The 23,498-nt window shown below is 41.8% G+C and overlaps 1 protein-coding gene across 1 annotated transcript in view; it reads left to right on the top strand.

Annotated features, from left to right (window-relative positions):
- LOC138762391 (uncharacterized) overlaps nt 1-23,498 on the top strand; it is a 307,807-nt gene that overhangs the window by 157,699 nt on the left and 126,610 nt on the right. Inside the window, exon 27 of the mRNA XM_069936157.1 lies at nt 2,332-2,385. Coding sequence (XP_069792258.1) covers nt 2,332-2,385 — 54 coding nt within the window. The remainder of the gene's footprint in view (nt 1-2,331; nt 2,386-23,498) is intronic.

Below are 23,498 nucleotides of genomic sequence, written 5' to 3' on the forward strand. Positions count from 1 at the left end.
ATTTTAGACTGTTGAATCGTCAACGAGAATTGGAGTAGCAAATCTGTAGTGAGATAGCAGACAGCTGCAGAAAACATACAGTAAGGTGGTGATAGTAAGAGATTGTTTGGGACTCCCATACTGTAAATGGGCTGGATGGCTTGGAGTTTGTCATATGTGTTCAGAAAATTTTTCTAAATCAATATATAGAGATACCAACTCGAGAGAGTGCAATATTGGATCTCCTGTTAGGGAATAAGATAGGACAGGTGACATAAGTATTTGTAGAGGAACATTTTGGTGATAATATTGCCATTAGTTTCGAGTTCATTGTGGAGAAGGATTAATTCTGGGCCTCAGGTTGAGATTCTAAATTGGAGAAAGACCAATTTTGATGAAATAAGAAAGGATTTTGAATGTGTGGATTGGGATAAGTTGTTTTCAGGCAAGAATGTGTGAGGTAAGTGGAGGACCTTCAAAGGTGAAATTTTGAGATTACAGAGTTTGTTCCTGCAGGAATAAAGGCAAGGTTAGAGGGATATTGGGGATCTGGTTCAGAAGAAGAGCAAGGTGTAAAACAGGTATAGGCAACATGATGCAAATGAGGTTCTTGAGGAATATAAAAAAATTCTAGAAAAACTTTAAGAAAGAAATCAGGAAGGCTATGAGAACACATGAGGTTGCTTTGGCAGATAATGTGAAAGAAAATCCTTAGGGTTTCTACAGATAAAAGGATAGAAAGGGACAAAATTGGTTCCTTTGAAGATCAGAGTGGTCAGCTTTGTATGGAGCTAAAAGAGATGGGAGAGGTCTTAAATATTTTTTCTTTACATCAGTATTCACTCAGGAACTGGGCACAGAGTCATGGGAAATAAGGAAAACAAGCAATGAGGTCTTGGAACCTATAGAGATTAATGTGGAGGAAGTGCTTGCTGTCTTAAAAAAAAAGGATGGATAAATCCCCAGGGCGTGACAAGATATTCCCTTGGACCTTGAGGGAGGCTAGTGTAGAAATTGCAGGGGCTCTGGCAGAAATATTTAAAATGTCCTTAGAAACCATGTGGTGCCAGAGGTTTGAAAGGTAGCTCATGTTCTGTTGTTTAAAAAAGGCTCCAAAAGTAACCCTGGAAATTATAGGCCAGTGAGTCTGTCATTAGTAATAGGTAAAATATTGGAAGGTGTTCTAAGAGATCAGGTATATAATTATTTGGATAGCCATGGACTGATTAAGGATAGTCAGTATGGCTTTGTGTGTGGTAGGTCATGTTTAACCAATCTTCGAGGTGATTACCAGGAAATTTGATGAAGGAAAAGCTGTGGATGTTGTCTACATGGTCTTTAGTAAGGGCTTTGACAGGGTCCCACATGGGAGATTGATCAGGAAGGTATTCATGGTGAAGTAGTAAACTGGATTTGACAATGGCTTGAGGGGAGAAGTCAGAGAACAATGGTGGACTAGAGGCCTTGGCTAGTAGTGTACCTGAGGGTTTGATGGTGGGACCATTGTTGTTTGTCATCTATATCAATGATCTGGATGATACTGATGTGGTAAATATGATCAGCAGGTTTGCAGGTGACACTAAGATTGGAGGTGTTGTGGACAGCGAAGAAGATTTTCAAAGCTTGCAGAGAGATCTGAACCAGCTGTAAAAATGGGATGAAAAATGGCAGATGGAATTTTTTACTTCAATCTTTATTGGTTTTTATAAGAAATACAATACAATGAATAAAAGGGAACAAAACTGAAAATACAATATCACATACAGTATAAACTTGGTTCTCCCTCCACTGCAATGGGTGAAATTGTTAAAAACCATCAGAAGTAATTATATTTAAAAAAACCACCTAACCTACTCGAGTAAAAAAGGAAAAAATCACAGCCTTTGAATGGCTTCTGTGAAGCATCCTGTGCATCTTGAATTGTGCAGAACTCCAGATCTTAGTGGACATGATCGAGTCAAGTATTATACCAATACAGGGCTTTTATTAACAGATGAGAACCACCTCTAAACTGACCAGTTGGAAAATATCTATCTGTTATACCAGTAGGGTGGAGTATCTCTACAAAGTCAAGAGCAAGCAATCAGTATTATACGCCCTACCCCCCATTACATCATCACAATACATGGCAAAGTGTTAATTCTGCAAAATAGTAAATAGTCAGGTTCCTTTGGGGATGATCTGTACAATGGAAACTAAGTTGTTCCTTTTTTCTTGGGAGAAATGAATGATTGCTCTGTTTTTTTAAAATCTTTCAAGAATTTAGAATGTTGCAATTTGATTCTAATCTTCGAAAAAATTTCCACTGTAGATATGTTGGCTAATCCAGGGTATTGTTACTATCCTTAATAGGTTTGGGTTCTTTTACTGATACTTTACAAGAGGAATTCCTGTCCATTCAAAAAGGTAAGCAATTAACGAGATTATTCACCATTTATATTATGAACCATTAAATTTTAAAGCACTATTACTTGTTTTAGAAATTGATTCTTATTGAATTTCTTCTGGTCAACTGAACAACTTATTCTCAGTGGTCATCCTTCATCTTTTTCTTGCATTTGATACTCTGGACCAAATTGTCTTCCCCAGAGCAGTATTTCAAAGGTTTCTTCCTTTCTAACTCCAGCAGATGAAACAAATTTATGTTTATTGTTTATGTTCCTGTCAATATTCAGAATAATAATTCAATCTCTGATTTGAATGAACACATTTGAAGAGATTCCTCAGACTTCCAGAGAATTCCAAAGTGAAAATAATTCTCATCAACTCAGTTCAAGATAGTTGACCTCCTATTCTTGAAACTATAACAGTGGTCCTAAATTCCTAAGACAGCAGAACCATTCTCCTGGTACCTAACCTGGCAAGCCCATTCAGAATTTTCTAAATTTCAATAAAACCATTAAATGTTCCAAACTAAAGGGTAGAGTGCCCCAAACTATCCATTCTCTCTTTGTATGGCAAATTGACCATGCCTAAAATCAGTCTTGTGTATCTTTACAGCACTTCTTCCATGCAAACATATCTCTAGAAGGTAGGGAGATCAAACCTGCACACAATACTTCATGTGGTGTCATTAAGGTTCCTATACAAATGCAATAAGTTTTCTTTATTCCTGTGTTCTGTTAAACACAATTACAATTGTGACATTTGAAAATCATTTCAACAGCTTGATCAACATGATCAAGTTGGGGAAAAGGGCCTTTTTCCCTCTGTAAAACCCTATGACTGTTCAAAAACTCATGTACTAAACATACTATTGGCCTTTCTCATTGCTTGCTACACTTGCATGTTGGCTTCAGTGACTTGTGTACAAGCACATCTTGGTCCCTTAAAGCATTAACACTGATCAGTCTCTCACTGTTAACAAATATGCTGAATGTCTGTTACAATCATCAAAGAGGGTGACCTTGTATTTTTGCACATAATATTCCATCTGCCAAATTCTCACCTATGCACTCAGCCTATCTTGTATTGTTTGAAGCCACTTTGCATCCTCCTTTAATCAAATTTAATTTCATCGGCGATCTTGGAGATATAACTATTTATTTACCTCATCCAAATCATTGATCTAGATCAGGAGCAGGCAACTTTGTACCACACGTGAGCCAGATGGTGTGTCAGTGGTTGAAAAGTGGGCCACACTGATGCAACAAAAAATGAAATAAACACTGAAACACAGACATTATGTAATTTAAGTTTTTATTTGTCTCTGCTTGAAGTATGTAATGTACGATCTATGAACATAACTGACGATAGATAATTCATTAAAAATCAATCCATAGAATCAGACTCTTTTGAATTTATGTTTTTGATGTGGACAGGAATTTGGTACATTTTTGCATTCTACTTGGCAATATCGTAAAGTGGAACCTTTTTGGTTAGAAATGGGTAAATTATTGGATTAAATTCCCACAGGATCCAATGTTATTTTTATTGAGTGATATTAAGAATATTGAACCTAAGTTGAAATTGAATATGTATCAAAAGTCATTTGTTCAAATTGCTTTAGATATAGCAAATGTATTGCCATAACTTGGAAATCTGATATGGAATTGGGTAAAGAAAGATGCCATGCTGAAGTTGTATACCATTTGAGAAAATTACTTATAATTTAAAAAACAAATATTATATATTTTAGAAGATACAGAGCTCTTATTTATGAAATATAGGTGTTAATATTTAAATGAAGATCTGGAATTCCCTTCTCCTTAAAGTCTCAATATATTATAAGAGACTTTAAAGTAATAGGCACCCCTGTTGAGGGTCACTTGCCCCATTCTTACACTTTTTTCTTTTCTTGCAGGGGGATAGAGGGGGAAGTTACCGAGAATAAAAGCTCTCATGACTGGAGAGAGAACAAATGCTTTTATTAGCTTTTAACTATGGGTAGGGTTTCACAGTAGTCTTCAGAAAGGTTTTGGGTTTAGGAGGGAAACCAGGGTTATATGTGAGCAGATAGGGTCAGAGGCGGGACCAGCCATCAGCTCAACACACTTCCAGTGAATCCCAGTTCACTGCACTCACCCTTTCCTATAGAATTTAGGGTCTGTGAATGAAGACAGAGAACAAGGGTTCAGAAAAAAATGATTGAAAATATGCATTTATTTACAAATTTACAGATTTAAGAAGCCTGGTGATCTGAAGATCCTGGTGGAGCACCTTAGCACTGGGAGCCTTGGGACTCCTTGGGTCTCCTGGTCCTCTTGTGAGGGAGGAGAGGCAAGCTGGGTCTTCGGCTTAAAGGTGGAGGTGGATCCATTTGCCTCCTGAACCAGATCCCCCGAGGCCCTGACTGGGGATGGCGAGAATAAGCTCTGTGGCTCGCAGGATACCTGAGGCAACAAACCTTCTGTTCTGCTAGGTGCCAGGTCCCTGATGAAGAGAGTATCCTCCCTGCCATCCGGGTACTCCACATAGGCGTACATGGGATTGGCATGGAGCAATTTCACCCACTCCTCACATGCTTCCTGAGAAGGACTGGACCAAGAATGGTGAGCCAGATTGGGAGTGTAGTTCCCAATGCTGACCTTCTTTCGAAAGTGAAAAGGAGCTCGTGAGGAGTAGAGTTGGTCACAGTACATAGTAGCGACTGGATAGAATGGAGTGCATAGGGAGGACTTTCTGCCAGCGTGAGTCTGGAAGGCCTTTTGACCAGGGCCAGTTTGACAGCCTTCCAGACCGTGGTGTTCTCCTTTTGAACCTGCCCATTCCCCCGGGAGTTGTAGCTAGTAGTCCTGCTGGACGTGATGCCCCTCACCAGCAGGTACTGACGTAGCTCATCACTTATAAAGGATGAGCCCTGGTCACTATGAACATAGTTGGAATACGTGAACAGAGTGAAAATAGAGTCTAAGGGTTTTATGACTGATGAAGTGGACCTGTCTGGACATGGATTGGTGAATGGGAAGCAGGAGTACTCATTAATAATAGAAAGGAAGAAGGTTTCCCATTTGTGGAGGGGAGAGGTCCCTTAAAATTGACACTGAGCCATTCGAAGAGCCTGGATGACTTGATCAGGTACGCCTTTGTGGAGCAGTAGAAGTGCAGCTTGCACTCCGTACATTCCTGGCAAGACCTGGTCATTTCCCTGACATCTTCCATGGAGTAGGACAGATTGCGGGCCTTGACAAAGTGAGCCATGCGGGTGACCCCTGGATGGCAGAGCTAATTATGCATAGACTGCAGTTGGCTGGTGTGTGCAGAGGCACCACTTCCTCTGGATAAGGCATCTGGAGGACTAGCCGATAGGCAGTCATAATTGTAGGTGGAGAGCTCAATTCTCCACCAAGCAATCTTGTCATTCTTGATTTTTCCCCCCTTGACATTATTAAATATGAATGTGACCGAGCGCTGGTCAGTGAGGAGTTTAAATCTTCTTCCAGCCAGGCAGTGTCTCCAGTGCCTCAAAGCTTCTACAATGGCTTGAGCCTCCTTTTCCACAGATGAGCTCTGGAGCTCGTGGCCTTATAATGTCCAAGGAAAAAAATGCAACCGGTCTGCCCACCTGGTTGAAGTTAGCGGCCAGGGCTATGTCCAAAGTGTCGCTTTCCACTTGGAAAGATATATTCTCATCCACTGCGTGCATGGCGACTTTCGCAATGTTGTTCTGGAGGTAGTTAAAAGCTGCTTGGACTTCAACCAATAGGGGAAAATTAGTGTCTTTTAAGAGAGGGCAAACCTTATGAGTGTTTTGAGGGATCCACTGGGAGTAATATGAGGAAAACCTCAGGCATCTCGTCAAAATCTTTGTGGACCTGGGAACAGGGAGCTCTAATGGGGTGCATCTTATCAGGATCGGGGCCAATTATGCCATTCTCCACCATGTAGCCAGGGATAGCCAGACGTTTAGTCCTGAACACACACTTGTCAGAGTTATAAGTGAGGTTCAGGGCTTTCACTGTATGGAGAAAACTCTGGAGGTTGGCACCATGGTCTTACAAGGTATGGCCACAGATGATGACATTATCAAGGTAGGGGAAGGTAGCCTTCAACCCATATTCATTCACCATTCTGTGTATCTGCCTCTGGAAGATAGAAACCCATTAGTCATACTAAAAGGGACCCTTGATAGAGACAACCGTTAGCCTCAAATGCCGTATATGGATGGTCCTCGGGACGAATTGGCAGCTGGTGATGAGCAGCTTTCAGGTCGATCGTCGAATAGACCCTCAATATTGTGCAATATCATTCAGCATGTCTGAAATTCAAGGGAGGGGGTATGCGTCCAGGAGTGTATAACAATTAATAGTTTAGCTATAGTCAATTATTAGCCTGGACTTGTTTTCCCCTTTTACCACTACTACTTGTGCTCTCTATGGGCTGGTGGTAGGTTTGATGATAAGTTTGTCGAGCAGACGTTGGGTCTCAGACTTTATGAAATCTCAGTCTGCTGTACTGTACCTCTTGCTCTTGGTAGCAATAGGTTTGCAGTCTGAAGACAGATTTGGGAAGAAAGGGGGCAGTGTTGATATTCAGAGTGGAGAGGCTGCATGTGGGTTCTGATTTTACGGGCCCTCCGTTCCAAACAGTTACAGGGAGGAGGGGGCCAGAATACACCAAGGTTACGCTTTTAAGGTGACACAGTAAGTCCAGATCCAACAACACCAGAGCACATAATTCAACAAGTTTATACAAACGAAATTTATAGAATTCTCTCCTTTCAAATGACAGGTGTACTATATAATGTTGTTGAACATGTGTAGAATGTGAATGAGACGCAAGGAATATGCAACAATTGGAAGGATACATCTTTAGGTTGTATTTTTGCACAGTCGGTAAATCTATGAAGCTTTCAGTGTCAATTAATCATTTAGTGGAATGCCCGTTTACCTTCACAATCACTATGGAGTTGCTGAGCTGGTGAGGCCTATCCTCATGATGGACCATTGAGGCAAGGTCCCCAGAAACTCCATGCTCCTCATTTGAGTGGCCTCCACCGTCCTGAGTTGCCCTGTGTGGGTAAGATGGCATTGACCTCAAGGTGCGGCAAGGTGGCTGCTATCCTTCCTCCTCCGATCATGATGGTTCTGAGTTTGAATTTATGTCTCAGAAAGATGGTCACCAAGCCTTTTCTTGCTGTTTCCTCACTGCCACTCTCCATTGGCATGTAGCACAGCAAGTGGGTTCGAGTGAATTCGGGGCAGACGGCTTGGGGCTGGAATTGGATCCAGGAGCGGTGCAGGCCGTAGACTTCCCCGGGCTTCCCCTTGCCCAATGCCCTTGTGATAGTACAGATTCTATCACCAATGTGTATATGTACAGATTGTATTGTAGGAAGACTGTGATTGGCTGAGAATGTAGCCACACCTATTGGCAGGTCTTAAAGGATTGCTCCTAGCCAGACCAGGTCATTCTGGACTGGTCGACCAACTTGTGATATGCTCCAGACTTTTAGTTAAAAGCCTTGGATTGGATCAACAAGTCTTTGGTTCTTTTGACGCGCTCTACAGCCCTTTCTTGCCACAGCTGGAGCACACTGAGTCATTTGCCGGGCAACAAGATTGGGGATGCTGGCTCTTGCCGCAGGAAAAGCACTCCCTAGCATGGAAAGTGGCAGCCTTTAGGGCAGGGGTAGCAGGAGCAGCCGGTCTTTGGAAGGGGTCAGCTGGATGAGTGAGCTTGGTAGCTTCGAGTTGTCATTCTCAAGCTTGGCCTGTTCCAGCGATTTGGCCAATTCAACATGGCTAGCCAGGTCCTTCTTTCCCAAATCGAGCAGTCGCTGCCTCCTGTACCTCGAGCGGACCCGTGCAACTAGAGTGTCCCGGATTTGTTCTTCCTCATGAACACGGCCCGTAGCCACTTCGTACCTGCACTTCTTAGCAAGCATCCACAGATCCAGCAGATAGTCATCAATGGTCTCTCCTGGCTGCTGGCGACGTAGAGCAAGTCAGTGCCTCGCTAGGACCCTGTTTTGCGACTTCAGATACCTAGCCTTCAATGCCACGATGGCAGCATCATACTTAGAGAAGTCCCTGATGACTACGTACCCTTTTGTTCCTACCCTTGAAACGAGTGCGGATCTCCTGAGTTCGTCGGTGTGGAAGACGTCTCTGGTCACGTTATTGTAGTCCTGGAAGCAGTCTAGCCAGTATGTGAGCTCCTCAGCTGCGTCAAGGGACAGAGGGTCTATCAGTAACATACCTGGCTTGAGTAATGTTTCCATCGTTTAGGGAATAAGCTAATAAAATTATAGCATGGATAAAAGCTCTCACGACTGGAAGAAGAATAGATGCTTTTATTAGCTTATAACTATGGGTAAGGTTTCACAGTAGTCTTCAGAAGGGTTCTGGTTTAGGCGGGAAACCAGGGTTATATGTGAGCAGATGGGGGTGGAGCCAGGGGTCGTGGCCAGCCATCAGCACAGCACACTACCAGTGAATCCTAGTTCACTGCAGGGAGGGAGTAGTATATGGATGGGGGGAGGGGGGGTTTATTTTCCTTTTTCTTTTATATACCACATGTACTTGTATTGTTTTGAATTATCTTTAATTATGTGTTTTATTGTGTGGTTTTAAACAAATAAATAATTTTTTTAATCCACAGAAAAAATTCAAGCAACTAAATCAATTCCTTTCAAAAAAACTATGATGTGTAGCCATGCTTTACTTGAAAGAAAGACAAAATTATGAGTGTAGTCAGGTTAAGCTCTCTGATTTTATTGGGGCTCAAGCCCAACTTTTATACCTCTCGCGTTCTTGCTGTTTGCCCCAATTGCTGACGTGATGACCTGCATAACAAAAGCGGGTTTCCCGCGTGTGTGTGCCTTCTTGCATGACAATACCTTCTTCCCCAAGCACTGTCCCTGTCTGTTGGCTCAATAGCGGTTGCCAGCGCCATTTTGGGGTCGCTGGCCCTTAAGCCACTCTTGCCATTCGTCTGCCGGTTCACTTGCTAGGCCCAGTGCCACTGCACGGTCTGCTGGCTTTTAGGTGCATTTGCCACCTGGAGCACCAGTTTGTTCACTGCAGCAGCATTCCACCACATGAACCTACTGCCTGCCCCAGAACCGGTGGTATTGTCCTTGGTGCCCGGAGGAAGAGTCTCCGCAAGCTTCGGTGGCCTGCCTCTTTTGTGTGATGCTGGCGTCTTGACTGGGTGCGCCAGGTCCAGGTATGCCAGCTTTAGCCTGTCCATGGTGATGACCTCCGTCCTGCCTCCGGCCTCCAGCTTGAACATGGCTCCATTGTTACAGATAATCCAGAATGGACCCTCTTACGACCTCTGCAGTGGTGGGCAATATCAATCCCTGCGAAAGAAAACATACTCACAGTCCTTTTATGTCTTTGGATATGTTGGACCTCGAGTGTCCATGCCTGGCAGGTGGAGTCGGGGTCAGATTGCCGATTCTTTCCCTCAGTTTGTGGAGGAGAGCTACTGCGCAGCCTTGCTGTCAGCCTGGAGATGGTACGAATTCCCCCGGGACCACCAGTGGACCTCCAAAGACCAATTCGGCTGAAGAGGTGTTGAGGTCCTCCTTGGGTACCATGCGGATATCAAACCGTGCCCATGGTAGCTCATCTACTCAGTTAGGTCCTTGAAGTCTGGTCATGAGCGCATCCTTAAGATGCCTGTGGAAGTGCTGTACCAATCCATTGGACTGGGTGCCCCACAGGCTGGAAGTGAACTGGGCCCCTCTGTCTGATGTAATGTGGAACAGTAACCTGAACAGTGCCACCCAGGAGATGAGAGCCCTGGAACACAAGATTGTGGATATATCCGCCAGCAGGACAGCTTCCAGCCACCTAGTGAAATGGTCGACCATCATGAACAGGTAGCAGAACCCCTGGGATACTGGTAAGGGACCTATTGTGTCCACATGGATGTGGTCTAACCTTCACTCTGCAGGCTTGAACTGTGGTGGGGTCTTGATATTGCCACTGCACCTTGGCTGTTTGGCACTGCATGCATTCCTTCGCCCACTGGTTGTCCTGTTTCCATAATCCATGCCACATGTACTTTATGGCCACCAGCCGGACTGAGGCCCTGACGGATGGGTGAGACAGTCCGTGGATGGAATCGGAAACCTGCCATCTCCAAGCCGCTGGGATGATAGTTCTGACCTGGTCAGTGGCCATGTCACACAGGAGGGTGGTGTTACCTGTGCCAACTGGGATGTCCTGGAGCTGCAGTCCTGATATTCCTGTACTGGAGCATCTCCTTGTCATCTTGTCAGCGCCACGAAATCAACTCCTCTTGAGAGCGCATGGATACTCTGTCTTGGCAGTGTGTTGGCCACCATATTGTCCTTGCCAGAGATGTGCCTTACATCTGTGGTTTACTCCGAGATGCAAGACAGGCGACGTTTCTGGCAGGTTGATCAGGGACCCGAGATCTTGACCAAGGCGAAAGTCAGGGGCTTGTAGTCTGTGAAGGGTGTAAAAGTCCTGCCCTCAAGGAAGTACCTGAAGTGGTGGATGGCCAAGTACAGCCCCAGTAGCTTCCTGTCAAAAGCACTATACTTCAGTTCCAGATGCTGCAGATGTTTGCTGAAAAAAGCCAGCGGCTGCCAACTCCCTTCGATCTGCTGCTCCAGAACTCTGCTGATCACTGTTCCTGTTCCATGAAGGATCTGCTGACTCCCCGGCCCAGGTGATGTCCTTCACCTTGCCTGCCTTCCAGGTGAACAAGGGCCACATGATTTGGGCAGTTGAGGGGATGAACCTGTAGTAAAAATTGATCATCCCCACGAACTCCTGTAGCCCCCTGATCGTGTTGGGTCTAGGAAACTTCTGGATGTCCTCCACCTTGCTGGGTAGTGGCTTGGCCCCTTCATTGGTTATCCTATGGCCCAGGAAGTTAATGGTCTCCAACCTGAACTGGTATTTGGCTTGGTTGATCGTCAGTCTGAACTTGCTCAGCTGGGTGTAGAGGTTGCGGAGGTGCGTCAAGTCTCTTGCAGTTGAGGAGTCACATGATGGAGTAGTGGTCGGTAGGAGAATACCAGCCCTCTCCAGAAAAGAAGGAAAAAAGTAAAGAAAAAGCAAAGCCCCAGACACACAAACCACAACAAATAAAAAAATAAAGGTATGGAGGTAATGGCACCAAAGAAAGGAAAGCCAAAAACAACGGGAAGAAAAGAAGAAGGAAAGACGCCGGAAGAGAAAGGTGAAGGCCTTACCTGTACGAAGAAGCAGGGACCCGCTGTGGAAAGAGGAGCCCACACCCTAAGGTCAGTGGAAACCCTGCAGGGTCGCGACCCACTGAACGCAGGACTACAAAGATGGCTCACGGAGCCAAACAGAGATGCGCGATGCGCACGACAAACACAACACCGATGGGAGGGGTGACCAGCTGTGGAGTGGAACTCCACAGCTTGAACAGCTAAGAAAGACCCAACTGCAGGGCTCCCAGCGGGAAGATACAGAAAATAACGGGAACGGGAGGGAGGAGATGAAAAAAGGAATTCGGAGACACAGCAGATGACCAGCCCAGAAGAAGAGGACCAACATCAAGACACCATTAAAACAAAATTACCCAGCAAACTGAGACAAAGAGCCCAACAGGAAGGTCAGGGGAGACACAGATACGGGGAAAAGAGGTAGAGGACACAGGCCCTGGAGCAGACACAGGGGAAGAGGAGGGAGAGCATCAAGCTCTGCACAGAGAAATGGAAGATGAAGGGAATGGACAGTACATGGATTTAAAAAATGTTTTCAAGAATATATGGAAGCATTAAAAGAATGGCTGACAAGAGAATTTAGTGAAATAAAAAGAAGAATAAAAGGTACAGAAAAAAAAGTGAGTAGATTAGAGCTGGTCATGACAGAAATAGGGAAAAGAGTAGACAAGGTGGAAGAACGGGAAACAGCTGTAGAAATGGAAGTGGATGACTTAAAAAGAAAATTGGAAGAAACTGATAAAAAAAATTAAAGAAACACAGCAGTTGTTAGCTCAGAAGATGGATTTAATGGAAAACTATAATAGGAGAAACAATATAAAGATAGTGGGCCTTAAGGAAGATGAAGAAGGCAAAGATATGAAAGAATTTATAAAAGAATGGATTCCCAGGGTCCTAGGAATGCCAGAAATACAGGAAGGAATGGAAATAGAAAGGGCACACAGAACATTAGCCCCAAAACCACAGCCACAACAAAAACCAAGATCTATTCTAGTAAAATTCCTGAGATATACGATAAGAGAAAATATATTGGAGAAGGCAATGAATAAAATGAGAGAAGACAAAAAGCCACTGGAATACAAAGGTCAAAAAAATTTTTTCTACCCAGACGTAAGTTTAGAGCTCCTGAAGAAGAGGAAGGAGTTTAATGCAGCAAAATCGATCCTATAGAAGAAAGGCTATAAACTTATGTTAAGATATCCAGCGGTGCTTAAAATAGTTATCCCGGGGCAGCAAAGCAGACTGTTCTCGGATCCTGAGAAAGCACGAAAATTTGCAGAACGCCTGCAAAACAGACAGAGAGATGAAGAGATGTAACAAGAACAAGAATGACGACAAACTTCATATAAAGAAGAAAAATAATGTATAAGTAAGAACTAAGAAAGGGAAGAAAGGAAGTAAGGGGGGAATTAAGAGGGTGAGCTTTGTTATATGTGAAGATAAAAGTCTTTTCTGGAGGGGGTTGGGTGGGAGAGAATAACAGTCACTGTGAAATCAGTTGACGCTTGCAAGCGGGTTCGCAATCCAAATGGAGAGGGGAGTTGTGGTTGCCCGACAAGGGACGATCAGAGGGGGGGGGGGGGGACATTTGGGGTTAAGGGAATTTTAGATGTGGTAAGTGGAAATATTTATGTTTTAGAAGTGTTGTCTTACAGTGCGTTCAAAAAAAAACAGAAATGGATAAGGGGGAAAGGTGGTGATGAGGAAGCAGAAAAGAGAGGTAAACAAAGTATGAAATGGCCACGTTGAACTATATGACTATAAATATTAACAGAATACATAACCAAATCAAAAGGAAGAGGCTGTTAAATTTACTGAAGAAAGAAAAAAATTGATATATCATTCGTGCAGGAAACATATCTAACTGAAGTGGAACACAAGAAATTAAGGAGAGACTGGGTAGGGCACGTAACGGCAGCATCATATAATTCAAAAGCCAGAGGAGTAGCTATATTAATCAATAAAATAGAGGAGGAAATAATAGATCCAGCAGTAAGGTATGTAATGATAAAGTGTCAGATATATTCAGAATTTTGGAATTTGCTCAAATGTATATGCACCTAATGAAGAGGATCAAAAATTTATGCAAGATATCTTTTGAAGATTGTAGATACACGGGAATATACTGATAGGAGGGGACTTTAACCTTAATTTGGACTTAAAGATAGACAAAACTGGACAAAAGACTAGCAAAAAGAACAAAGTAACCAAATTTATGGTTAAATCGATGCAGGAAATGCAATTTTTGGATATTTGGAGGAGACAACACCCAAAGGAGAAGGAATACTCATATTATTTGGGTAGACATAAAACATACTCAAGGATAGACCTGTTCCTGTTGTCAGCCCACATCCAAGAGAGAGTTAGAAAAATGGCATATAAAGCTAGATTGTTATCGGATCACTCACCCCTGTTATTAGCAATAGAGCTGGAGGACATCCCACCGAGAACGTATAGATGGAGATTAAACTCCATGCTACTTAAAAGAAAGGATTTTAGAGAATTAATTGAGCGACAAATTAAAATGTACTTTGAAATAAATACGGAATCAGTGAAAGATAAATTTATACTATGGGATGCAATGAAAGCATTTATCAGAGGGCAGATAATAAGTTATGTAACTAAGATGAAGAAGGACTACAATCGGGAAATAGAACAGCTGTAAAGGGAAATAGCAAGTACAGAAAAAGAATTAGCAACAAGGGAAGATACAACAAAAAGAAGAGAATTGGCGGACAAAAAAATAAAATATGAAACACTACAAACATACAAGGTGGAGAAGAACATGATGAAGACAAAACAGAAGTATTATGAGCTAGGAGAAAAAACGTACAAAATACTAGCTTGGCAGCTTAAGACAGAAGAAACTAAAAGAACGGTATTGGCATCAAGGAAAAAAGACAAACAAATTACATATAACCCAACGGAGATCAATGAAAACTTCAAGAAATTCTACGAGAAATTATATCGAACTGAGAACGAAGGGAATGAAGACAAAATAGATGAGTTTCTAGCTAAAACTGAACTACCAAAATTGCAAGGAGGAGCAAAACAAATTAATAAAATCATTTGAAATAGAGGAAATACAGGATATTATTAAAAAATCTACCGAACTATAAAACGCCTGGAGAGGACGGACTCCCAATAGAATTCTATAAAACATTAATTCATCCTCTCCTGGAAGTAATGAACCAGATTGAAGAAACACAAAACATGCCAGATTCAAGCAAAACAGCTATAATTACAGTAATACCAAAGACGGGAAAAGATCCACTAACACCTGCATCGACTGTGTACCAAAACTAGTAAAACTAGATCAAACTGGATTTATTAAGAAAAGACGAACAACAGACAATATCTGTAAGTTCATTAACTTAATCCATGCAGTACAAGGAAACAAGATGCCAACAGTGGCGGGTGCCTTAGATGGAGAGAAAGCCTTTGACAGAGTAGAATTGAATTATTTATTCAAAGTACTACAGAGGTTCAACCAACCAGAGAAATATATTAATTGGATTAAAGCATTATATAGGGGACCATTGGTGAAGATAACAGTAAATGGATATATATCAAACCAATTTAAATTAAGCAGGTCAACTAGGCAGGGATGTCCGCTATCTCCCTCACTGTTCGCATTAGCTATAGAACTATTGGCAGAACTGATAAGAACAGAAAATAAAATAAAAGTGATAAAAATAAAAGAGAAGGAATATAGAATCAGTCTATTTGCAGATGATGTTATAATTTACTTAACAGAACTAGAATTATCAATAAAAGAATTATATAAGAAATTGAAGGAATATGGAGAAGTATCGGGGTACAAGATCAACGCAAATAAAAGTGAAGCGATGCCAATGAATAATGCGGATTTCACAAAGTTTAAGAAAGAATCGCCATTTAAATGGGAAACACAAGCAATTCGATACCTAGGTATTCAATTAGATAATAATCTAGGCCATCTATACAAATTAAATTATCAGCCATTAATGAAGAAATTACAAGGCGACTGAGAACATTGGAAAGATTTACCACTAACACTGATAGGAAGGGTAAATTGCATTAAAATGAATATCTTCCCAAGGATACAATACCTATTCCAATCATTGCCAATTCACCTAACAGAGAAATTATTCAATGAACTAAAGAGAATAATAAGGAAATTCTTATGGAAAGGGGGGGAAACCGAGGATAGCGCTAGATAAATTAACAACAGAATGGTACAAACAAGGGGGCTTACAGCTACCAAACTTTAAGAATTATTATAGAGCAGCACAATTAAGATACCTATCAGATTTTTATCAAATAAGGGAAAAACAAGATTGGAGCTAGATAAAATAGGGGAGAAGGTACCTGAACATATACTATATACGTGGGATGAAAAGCTGGTGCAACATGGGAATTCACCAGTACTGCACCATCTGCTCAACATTTGGAAGAAGATTCACGTAGAAAGGAAAAAAACAAATTATCAACTACCAAAATTAATATTGATGCAAAATCAACTAATCCCCTTCACAATAGATAACCTTTCCTTTAGGGAATGGGAGAGGGAAGGGATCAAAAGAATAGAAAATTGTTTTTCGGGAAATAAATTATTATCTTTTGAACAAATGAAGGACGAATATGGTATAACTCATGTTACAATGTTTGCAAAACCTACTTGAAGGACAAATTGGGAAACAGACTGAGGTTACCAGAAGGAAGCAGTTTTGAATATGTGATTACAGACACAATGATAATTAAAAGATTTATAAAAAACATGTATATCAAATTGCAAGAGAAAGAGAACGAGGAAACAAGCTGTAAACCCAAACAAAAATGGGAACAAGATCTAAACATAAAGATAAAGAATGAAAAAATAGGAAAAGCTATGCTCCGGAACTATGAGAAATACAATAAACATGAGGTTACGCATGATACAATATAATTGGTTACACAGGCCATACACCACGCCCCAAAAGTTAAATAAATGGGACCCAACAGTATCAGACAGATGTTTTCACTGTAAGAAGGAAATGGGAACAATAGTACATGCAATTTGGGCATGTGAGAAAGTGGAAAAGTTTTGGGAAGATCTAAATCAGGAATTAAATAAAATCACAAAAAGCAACATACCAAAAAATCCAGAGATCTTTCTTCTAAGTAATATAAGAAGTAAAGAACTTGGCCTCGATTTGGATGGAGCACAATAAAGATTTATTATGATAGCCTTAGCTGTAGCAAAAAATATATATTATGTCAACCTGGAAATCAGAAGATAGCCTGAGAATACAGCAATGGTACATAGAAATGAATAAATGTATTCCATTGGAAAAAATAACATATAATTTAAAAAATAAAGTCACAGTATTCGAACAAATTTGGAACCGTACATGGAACAAAACAGAGAAGTTGTACGGACCTCCACCACCTAAAATGACAGAAGGAGAAGAAGATCAAATGAACTGACCCAGTGTGTAAAAGTAGATGACACAATTTTTTTGTTTATTTTCATTGTGTGAGGACATTGTTTAATGGGTTTATTATATCATATATGTTGAACATTGAGTGGGTGGGGAGGGGGGGGAAAGGGAGAAAATGACACTGTGTATATTCAAGAGGGAAATGTTTATGTGTATTTTGGTCAGTATGGTTCATAGTGTGAAAAATAAAAAAATTTTAAAAAGTCTTCTTGCAGTTCCCACTCGTAACAAGGATGTTGTCTAAGTAGACGAAGGTGCCGTCCAGATCTCGACCCACAGTGTCCATTAGCCACTGGGAAGTTTGTGCGACATTCTTCAACCTGAATGGCATTCGCAGGAATTTGAACAGGCTGAACAGGGTGGTGATGGCGGTTTTGGGGATATCATCATGGTGAACCGGGATCTGATGATATCCTGTATGAGGTCCATTTTGGAAAAGGTCTTTGCCCCGTGCAGGTTAGCCGCAAAATCCTGGATGTGAGGCACGGGGTATCGATCTGGTTATGGCCTCATTGAGCCGACAGTAGTGGCCGCATGGCCTCCAACCCCCAATGGCCTTGGGCACTTTATGCATGGGGAAGCCCATGGGCTGTCTGACCGCCGAACGATGCCAAGCTCCTCCAGTTCTTTGAATTCCTCCCTCGCGAGCTGGAGCTTCTCTAGAGTGGAGCGGCAGGCCCTGGATAAGGATATGGTGCTGTACCCCATGCCGAGTCATCGCCGTGGTGAATTTGGTGGGGTGAGCTCGGCCAAGACCTTGGCATACTTGTCAATGGATCGCTGCACGGCATCCAGGTGGAGTGCTGGAAGTTTGGCAACTTTGAGGGGGAAGGTTTGGAAATTCTTTACGTGGACCAGCCTCCAACCCTTAAGGACAACGAACAGGCAATGGGCACATAAGAAGTCTGCCCCGTGGAGCAGCTATTCCACTGCAGCCAGCATGAACACCCACGATCAAAGGCTGCCTCCTAATTGCAGTTGGACCTTGCATGTACCGTAGGTCCGGATGGTGCAGTTGTTGACTGCCCTCAGCATGGGGTCCCACTGTCTGTTCCTGGTGTCCTATTCCGATAGGGGCAGGATGCTGGCCTCTGCTCCTGTGACCATGAGGAATCGCTGTCTGGACTGGTGGTCGCACACATACATGAGGCTACCTTGTTGGCCAGCCGTCATGGCCATTAGCAACGGCTGGCCTTGGCATTTCCCTCGAACGTATATGGGACGCACTATCTCTGGTGGTAGAAGCACCATTGGTGGTTGGGATCACTTCCTCTGTAGGGGTGCTGCTCCTTCAGCGGGTCTGCATAGATCTGGCTGCGGGGTTTAGTGATGAGCCCTATGGATGCCGAGCACTCACTCTCTTTTCTGCTTCCACAGGATATCTGCTTGTGCTGCGACTTTCCAGGGTTCACTGAAGTTGGCGTCTGCCAGGAGCAGTTAGACATCCTCGGCCAGTTGCTCCAGTAATGCCTGCTCAAACATGATGCAGGGCTCATGTTTTCCCAGGAGGACCAGCATCTCGTTCGTGAGGTCCGACAGGGGCCTGTTCCCTTGGCGATCCAGATGGAGCAGATGTGCCCCTCTCTCATGCCGTGAGAGCCCAAAGGTCTCGATTAGAAAGTCCTTGAAAGCAGTGTATGCGCCTTCCAATGGGGGCTCCTAGATGAAGTTGGCAACTTGGCTTGCCGTGTCCTGATCCAGGGCACTCACCACCACGTGGTAGTACTGGATGAATTCTGCTGTGATGTGCCTGATCTGAAACTGTGCCTCAGCCTGATCAAATCACACGCTGATTGGTCTAGAAGGTCGGCAGCTTGAGAGCGACTGCGTGGACTGCTGCTGGCTCGCTCATCGTTGGTTTTAGATGCTGTCTAAACTGTCAGGGTCACCAAATGCTACTCAAAAGAAAGACACACTCATGGGTGTAGTCAGGTTAAGCTCTCTGATTTTATTGGGGCTCATGTCCAACTTGTATACATCTCGCGTTTCTGCTGTTTTCCCCAATTGCTGGCATAATGACCCACATAACAAAAGCGTTTTTCCTGTGTGCGGGTACCTTCTTGCATGATAATGCCTTCTTCCCCATGCGCTGCCCCTGTCTGTTGGCTGTGCAGCGGGGGCCAGCGCCATTTTGGGGTTGCTCGCCCTTAAGCCGCCCTTGCCATTTGTCCATCAGTTCGCTTGCTAGAGCCAGTGCCGCTGCGCAATCTGCTGGCTCTTAGGTTCACTCGCTGCACAGAGCGCCAATTTGATCGCTGCAGTGGTGGGTCGCCACAGATGATGCATTTTAGGTCAAGAAAGGCATCTCAAATCTGGAAATGCACCAGAACTCACAAGTTAGTCATTAAATGACGCCATAAAAAAACATAAAAGTCAAAAAAGGAGAAAAATTACTAACTCCAAAAGAGTCAGCAGCTCAATCAGTGAGAAACTTGATTTTGTTTATTGTTTGAAAACATTTCGCAATTGGGTGACAGAGTCATTGATGCCAATAGGAAGACATCATCTGAATGGACATTAGTCATATTTCTTCTCAAGTGGCTCTTGGTGTACTTCATTTCTTAGAACAGTTGCTCACACATGTATGAACTGCCAAACAGTGATGCCATCTTTTTTGCGTGCTCCACCAAGTTTTTATAATTCCCATATGGAAGATTTTTGTTTTTGTAGAAGTCAATCAAAGACACATCATCTGCATTTAATATGGATTTCAACTGATCACTGAAGTGCATCTTAATAAGTTCCATCTGAAAAGGTTCTGGTATGGTTTCCACATCCACACTGAATGGAGTTGCAAACAGTTTGAAGTCATTTGCATACAAACAAAAAACAGCAAAACAAGACAAAAACTCATTTTTCAAGTCATGGAGAACTGTCACAAAAGCATTTTTGGAGATTGGGAAAATGCGCAAAATTCTATTTTTTTTTAAACTGGCTTTCCCACAATCGAAGTTTTGTTTCAAAGGCAACAATGTGTGCATACATCTCATGGATCAACTGATTTTTTTTCTTTGAAGTTCTAAATTGAGGTTGTTCAGATGAAACGTAACATTCACCAGAAATACCAAGCCTGAAAGCCAATCAGGATCACAAATATGGGAGGCATTCTCATGTTTGCTTTCAAGGAATGTTGCTACTTCTTCATGCAGGGCAAATACTTTTTCCATTATTGTTCCACGGCTAAGCTAGCAAACATCGCAAAAGTAAACAAGGTCACCATATTCAGCATGTGCTTCCAGTAAAAATTGTTGGAATTGATACTGATTCAAACTACAAGACAGAGTCAGATTAACTGCCTTCACTCCAATTAAATTCTTCAATTTGAGAGACTTTGCACACAGAGCCTCTTGATGGATGATATAATTAACTTTTTTTTATATTCGTGTGAAATTCCAAGATTATTCATATATCTTTGGAGCAAAGCAATGGTGCCTTTTCTCTCTGCAACCATTGCTGGTGCTCCATCAGTTGTTATGTCCATTACCTTAGATAGATCCAGCTTCATGTCTGCCATCACTTTCTGCAGTTCTTCAAAAATATCTGCTCCTGTGACGTGTCCTTTAAAAGGATTAACATCGAATTCCTCAGCAATATCAAAACTTGACCTTATTCTTCGAACAAAAAGTACAAGTTGAGCAGTAACTTTTAACTGAGGAATTGGATAATGGAGGCAACAGTTAGGGGAGGCCAGTGTTCTGATTGCAGAATGTGGGAAGTAAGGGGGAACATATTTGTTGCTGATGACTACACCTACAAGAGGTGCACCCTGCTGCAGCTCCTGATAATCCGAGTTAGGGAACTGAAGCTGCAGCTGGATGAACTTCAGATCATTCGGGAGGCAGTGATAGAGATTAATTTTTGGGGGACAGTCACCCCTAAGAGTCAGGATGCAGGCAGCTGAATGACTGTCATCAGAGGCATGAGGAAGAGGCAGAGAGAGCAGAGCACCCCAATGGCCATTCACATCAACAATAGTTATTCTGTTTGGATACTGTTGGTGGGGACGACCTACCAGGGACAAGTTGTAGTGGTCACGTCTGGTACCAAGACTGGACCCTCAGCTCCGAAGGGAAGGAGAGAGGAGAGGAGTGCAGTAGTGATAGGGGATTCAATAGTTAGGGGTACAGATGGGAGGTTCTGTGGGAGAGATCAAATATCTTGGATGATCTGTTGCCTCCCTGGTCCCAGAGTCTGAGATTTCTTGGATCGAGTTTTCCCAATTATAGGGAGGGAGGGTGAGCAGCCAGACGTCATGGTCCATGTAGGAATGATGTGGATAAGAAGGGTGGGGAAGTCCTGCTCGGAGAGTTTAGGGAGTTGGGTGCAAAGTTTTTTAAATTTTTTTTTATTTTTCACACTATGAACCATATTAATCAAACATTTCCCTCTTTAATATACACAGTGTCATTTTCTTCCCTTTTTCCCCCCTCCCTTCCCTCCCTCCTTCCCACCCCCTTCCAAACCCATTAAACGTTCAACATATACAATACAATAAACCCATTAAACAATGTCATCACACAATGAAAGTAAACAAGAAAATTGTGTCATCTACTGGGTCAGTTCATTTCGTCTTTTTCTCATTCTATCATTTTAGGGGGTGCAGGTCTGAGGTAGGCCCTCTCTGTTGTGTTCCATGTACTGTTCCCAAATTTGTTCAAATAATGTGACTTTATTTTTTAAATTATATGTTATTTTTTCCAATGGAATACATTTATTAATTTCCATGTACCATTGCTGTATTCTCAGGCTCTCTTCGGATTTCCTAGTTGACATTATACATTTGTTTGCTACAACTAAGGCTATCATAATCAGTCTTTTTTGTGCTCCATCCAAATCGAGGCCAGTTCTTTACTTCTTGTATTACTTAGAAGACAGATCTCTGGATTTTTTGGTATGTTGCTTTTTGTGATTTTATTTAATACCTGATTTAGATCTTCCCAAAACTTTTCCACTTTCTCACATGCCCAAATTGCATGTACTGTTGTTCCCATTTCCTTCTTACAGCGAAAATATCTATCTGATACTGTTGGATCCCATTTATTTAACTTTTGGGGCATAATATATAGCCTGTGTAACCAGTTATATTGTATCATGCGTAACCTCGTATTTATTATATCTCTCATAGTTCCAGAGCATAGCATTTCTCATATTTAATTTTTTTTATCTTTGTTTGGCTCTTGTTCCCACTTTTGTTTGGGTTTATAGCTTATTTCATCATTTTCTTTCTCTTTCAGGTTGATGCACATGTTTTTTATAAATCTTTTAATTATCATTGTGTCTGTAATCACATATTCAAAACTGCTTCCTTCTGGTAACCTCAGTCTGTTTCCCAATTTGTCCTTCAAGTCGGTTTTCAGTTGGTGGTATGCAAACATTGTACCATGAGTTATTCCATATTTGTACTTCATTTGTTCAAATGATAATAAATTATTTCCCAAAAAAAATTTTCTATACTTTTAATTCCTTTTCTCACCCATTCTCTAAAGGAAGGCTTATCTATTGTGAAAGGGATTAGTTGATTTTGCATCAATAATGATTTTGGTAGTTGGTAATTTGTTTTTTTCCTTCTACATGAATCTTCTTCCAAATGTTGAGCAGATGGTGCAATACTGGTGAACTTCTATATTGCACCATTTTTTCATCCCACTTATAAAGTATATGTTCTGGTACCTTCTCCCCTATTTTATCTAGCTCTATCTTGGTCCAATCTGGTTTTTCCCTTGTTTGATAAAAATCTGATAAATATCTTAATTGTGCTGCTCTATAATAATTCTTAAAATTTGGTACTTGCAAACCACCTTGTTGGTACCATTCTGTTAATTTATCTAGTACTATCCTTGGTTTCCCCCCCCCCCCCCCTTTCCATAAGGATTTCCTTATTATTCTCTTTAGTTCATTGAATAATTTCTCTGTTAAGGGAATTGGTAACGATTGAAATAGCTATTGTATCCTTGGGAAGATATTCATTTTAATGCAATTTACCCTTCCTATCAGTGTTAGTGGTAAATCTTTCCAATGTTCTAAGTCATCTTGTAATTTCTTCATTAATGGCTGATAATTTAATTTGTATAGATGGCCTAGATTATTATCTAGTCTAATACCTAGGTATCGGATTGCATGTGTTTGCCATTTAAATGGTGATTCTTTTTTAAACTTTGTGTAATCCGCATTATTCATTGGCATCGCTTCACTTTTATTTGCATTGATCTTGTACCCCGATATTTCTCCATATTCCTTCAATTTCTTATGTAATTCTTTTATTGATATTTCTGGTTCTGTTAAGTATACTATGATGTCATCTGCAAATAGACTGATTCTATATTCCTTCTCTTTTATTTTTATCCATAACCATATAACCACTTACAGATTTTATTTTCTGTTCTTATCAGTTCTGCCAATGGTTCTATTGCTAAAGCGAACAGTGAGGGAAATAGTGGACA

This window comes from Narcine bancroftii, chromosome 4 (genome assembly GCF_036971445.1).
Source record: "Narcine bancroftii isolate sNarBan1 chromosome 4, sNarBan1.hap1, whole genome shotgun sequence".
NCBI classification, from domain to species: Eukaryota; Metazoa; Chordata; class Chondrichthyes; order Torpediniformes; family Narcinidae; genus Narcine; species Narcine bancroftii.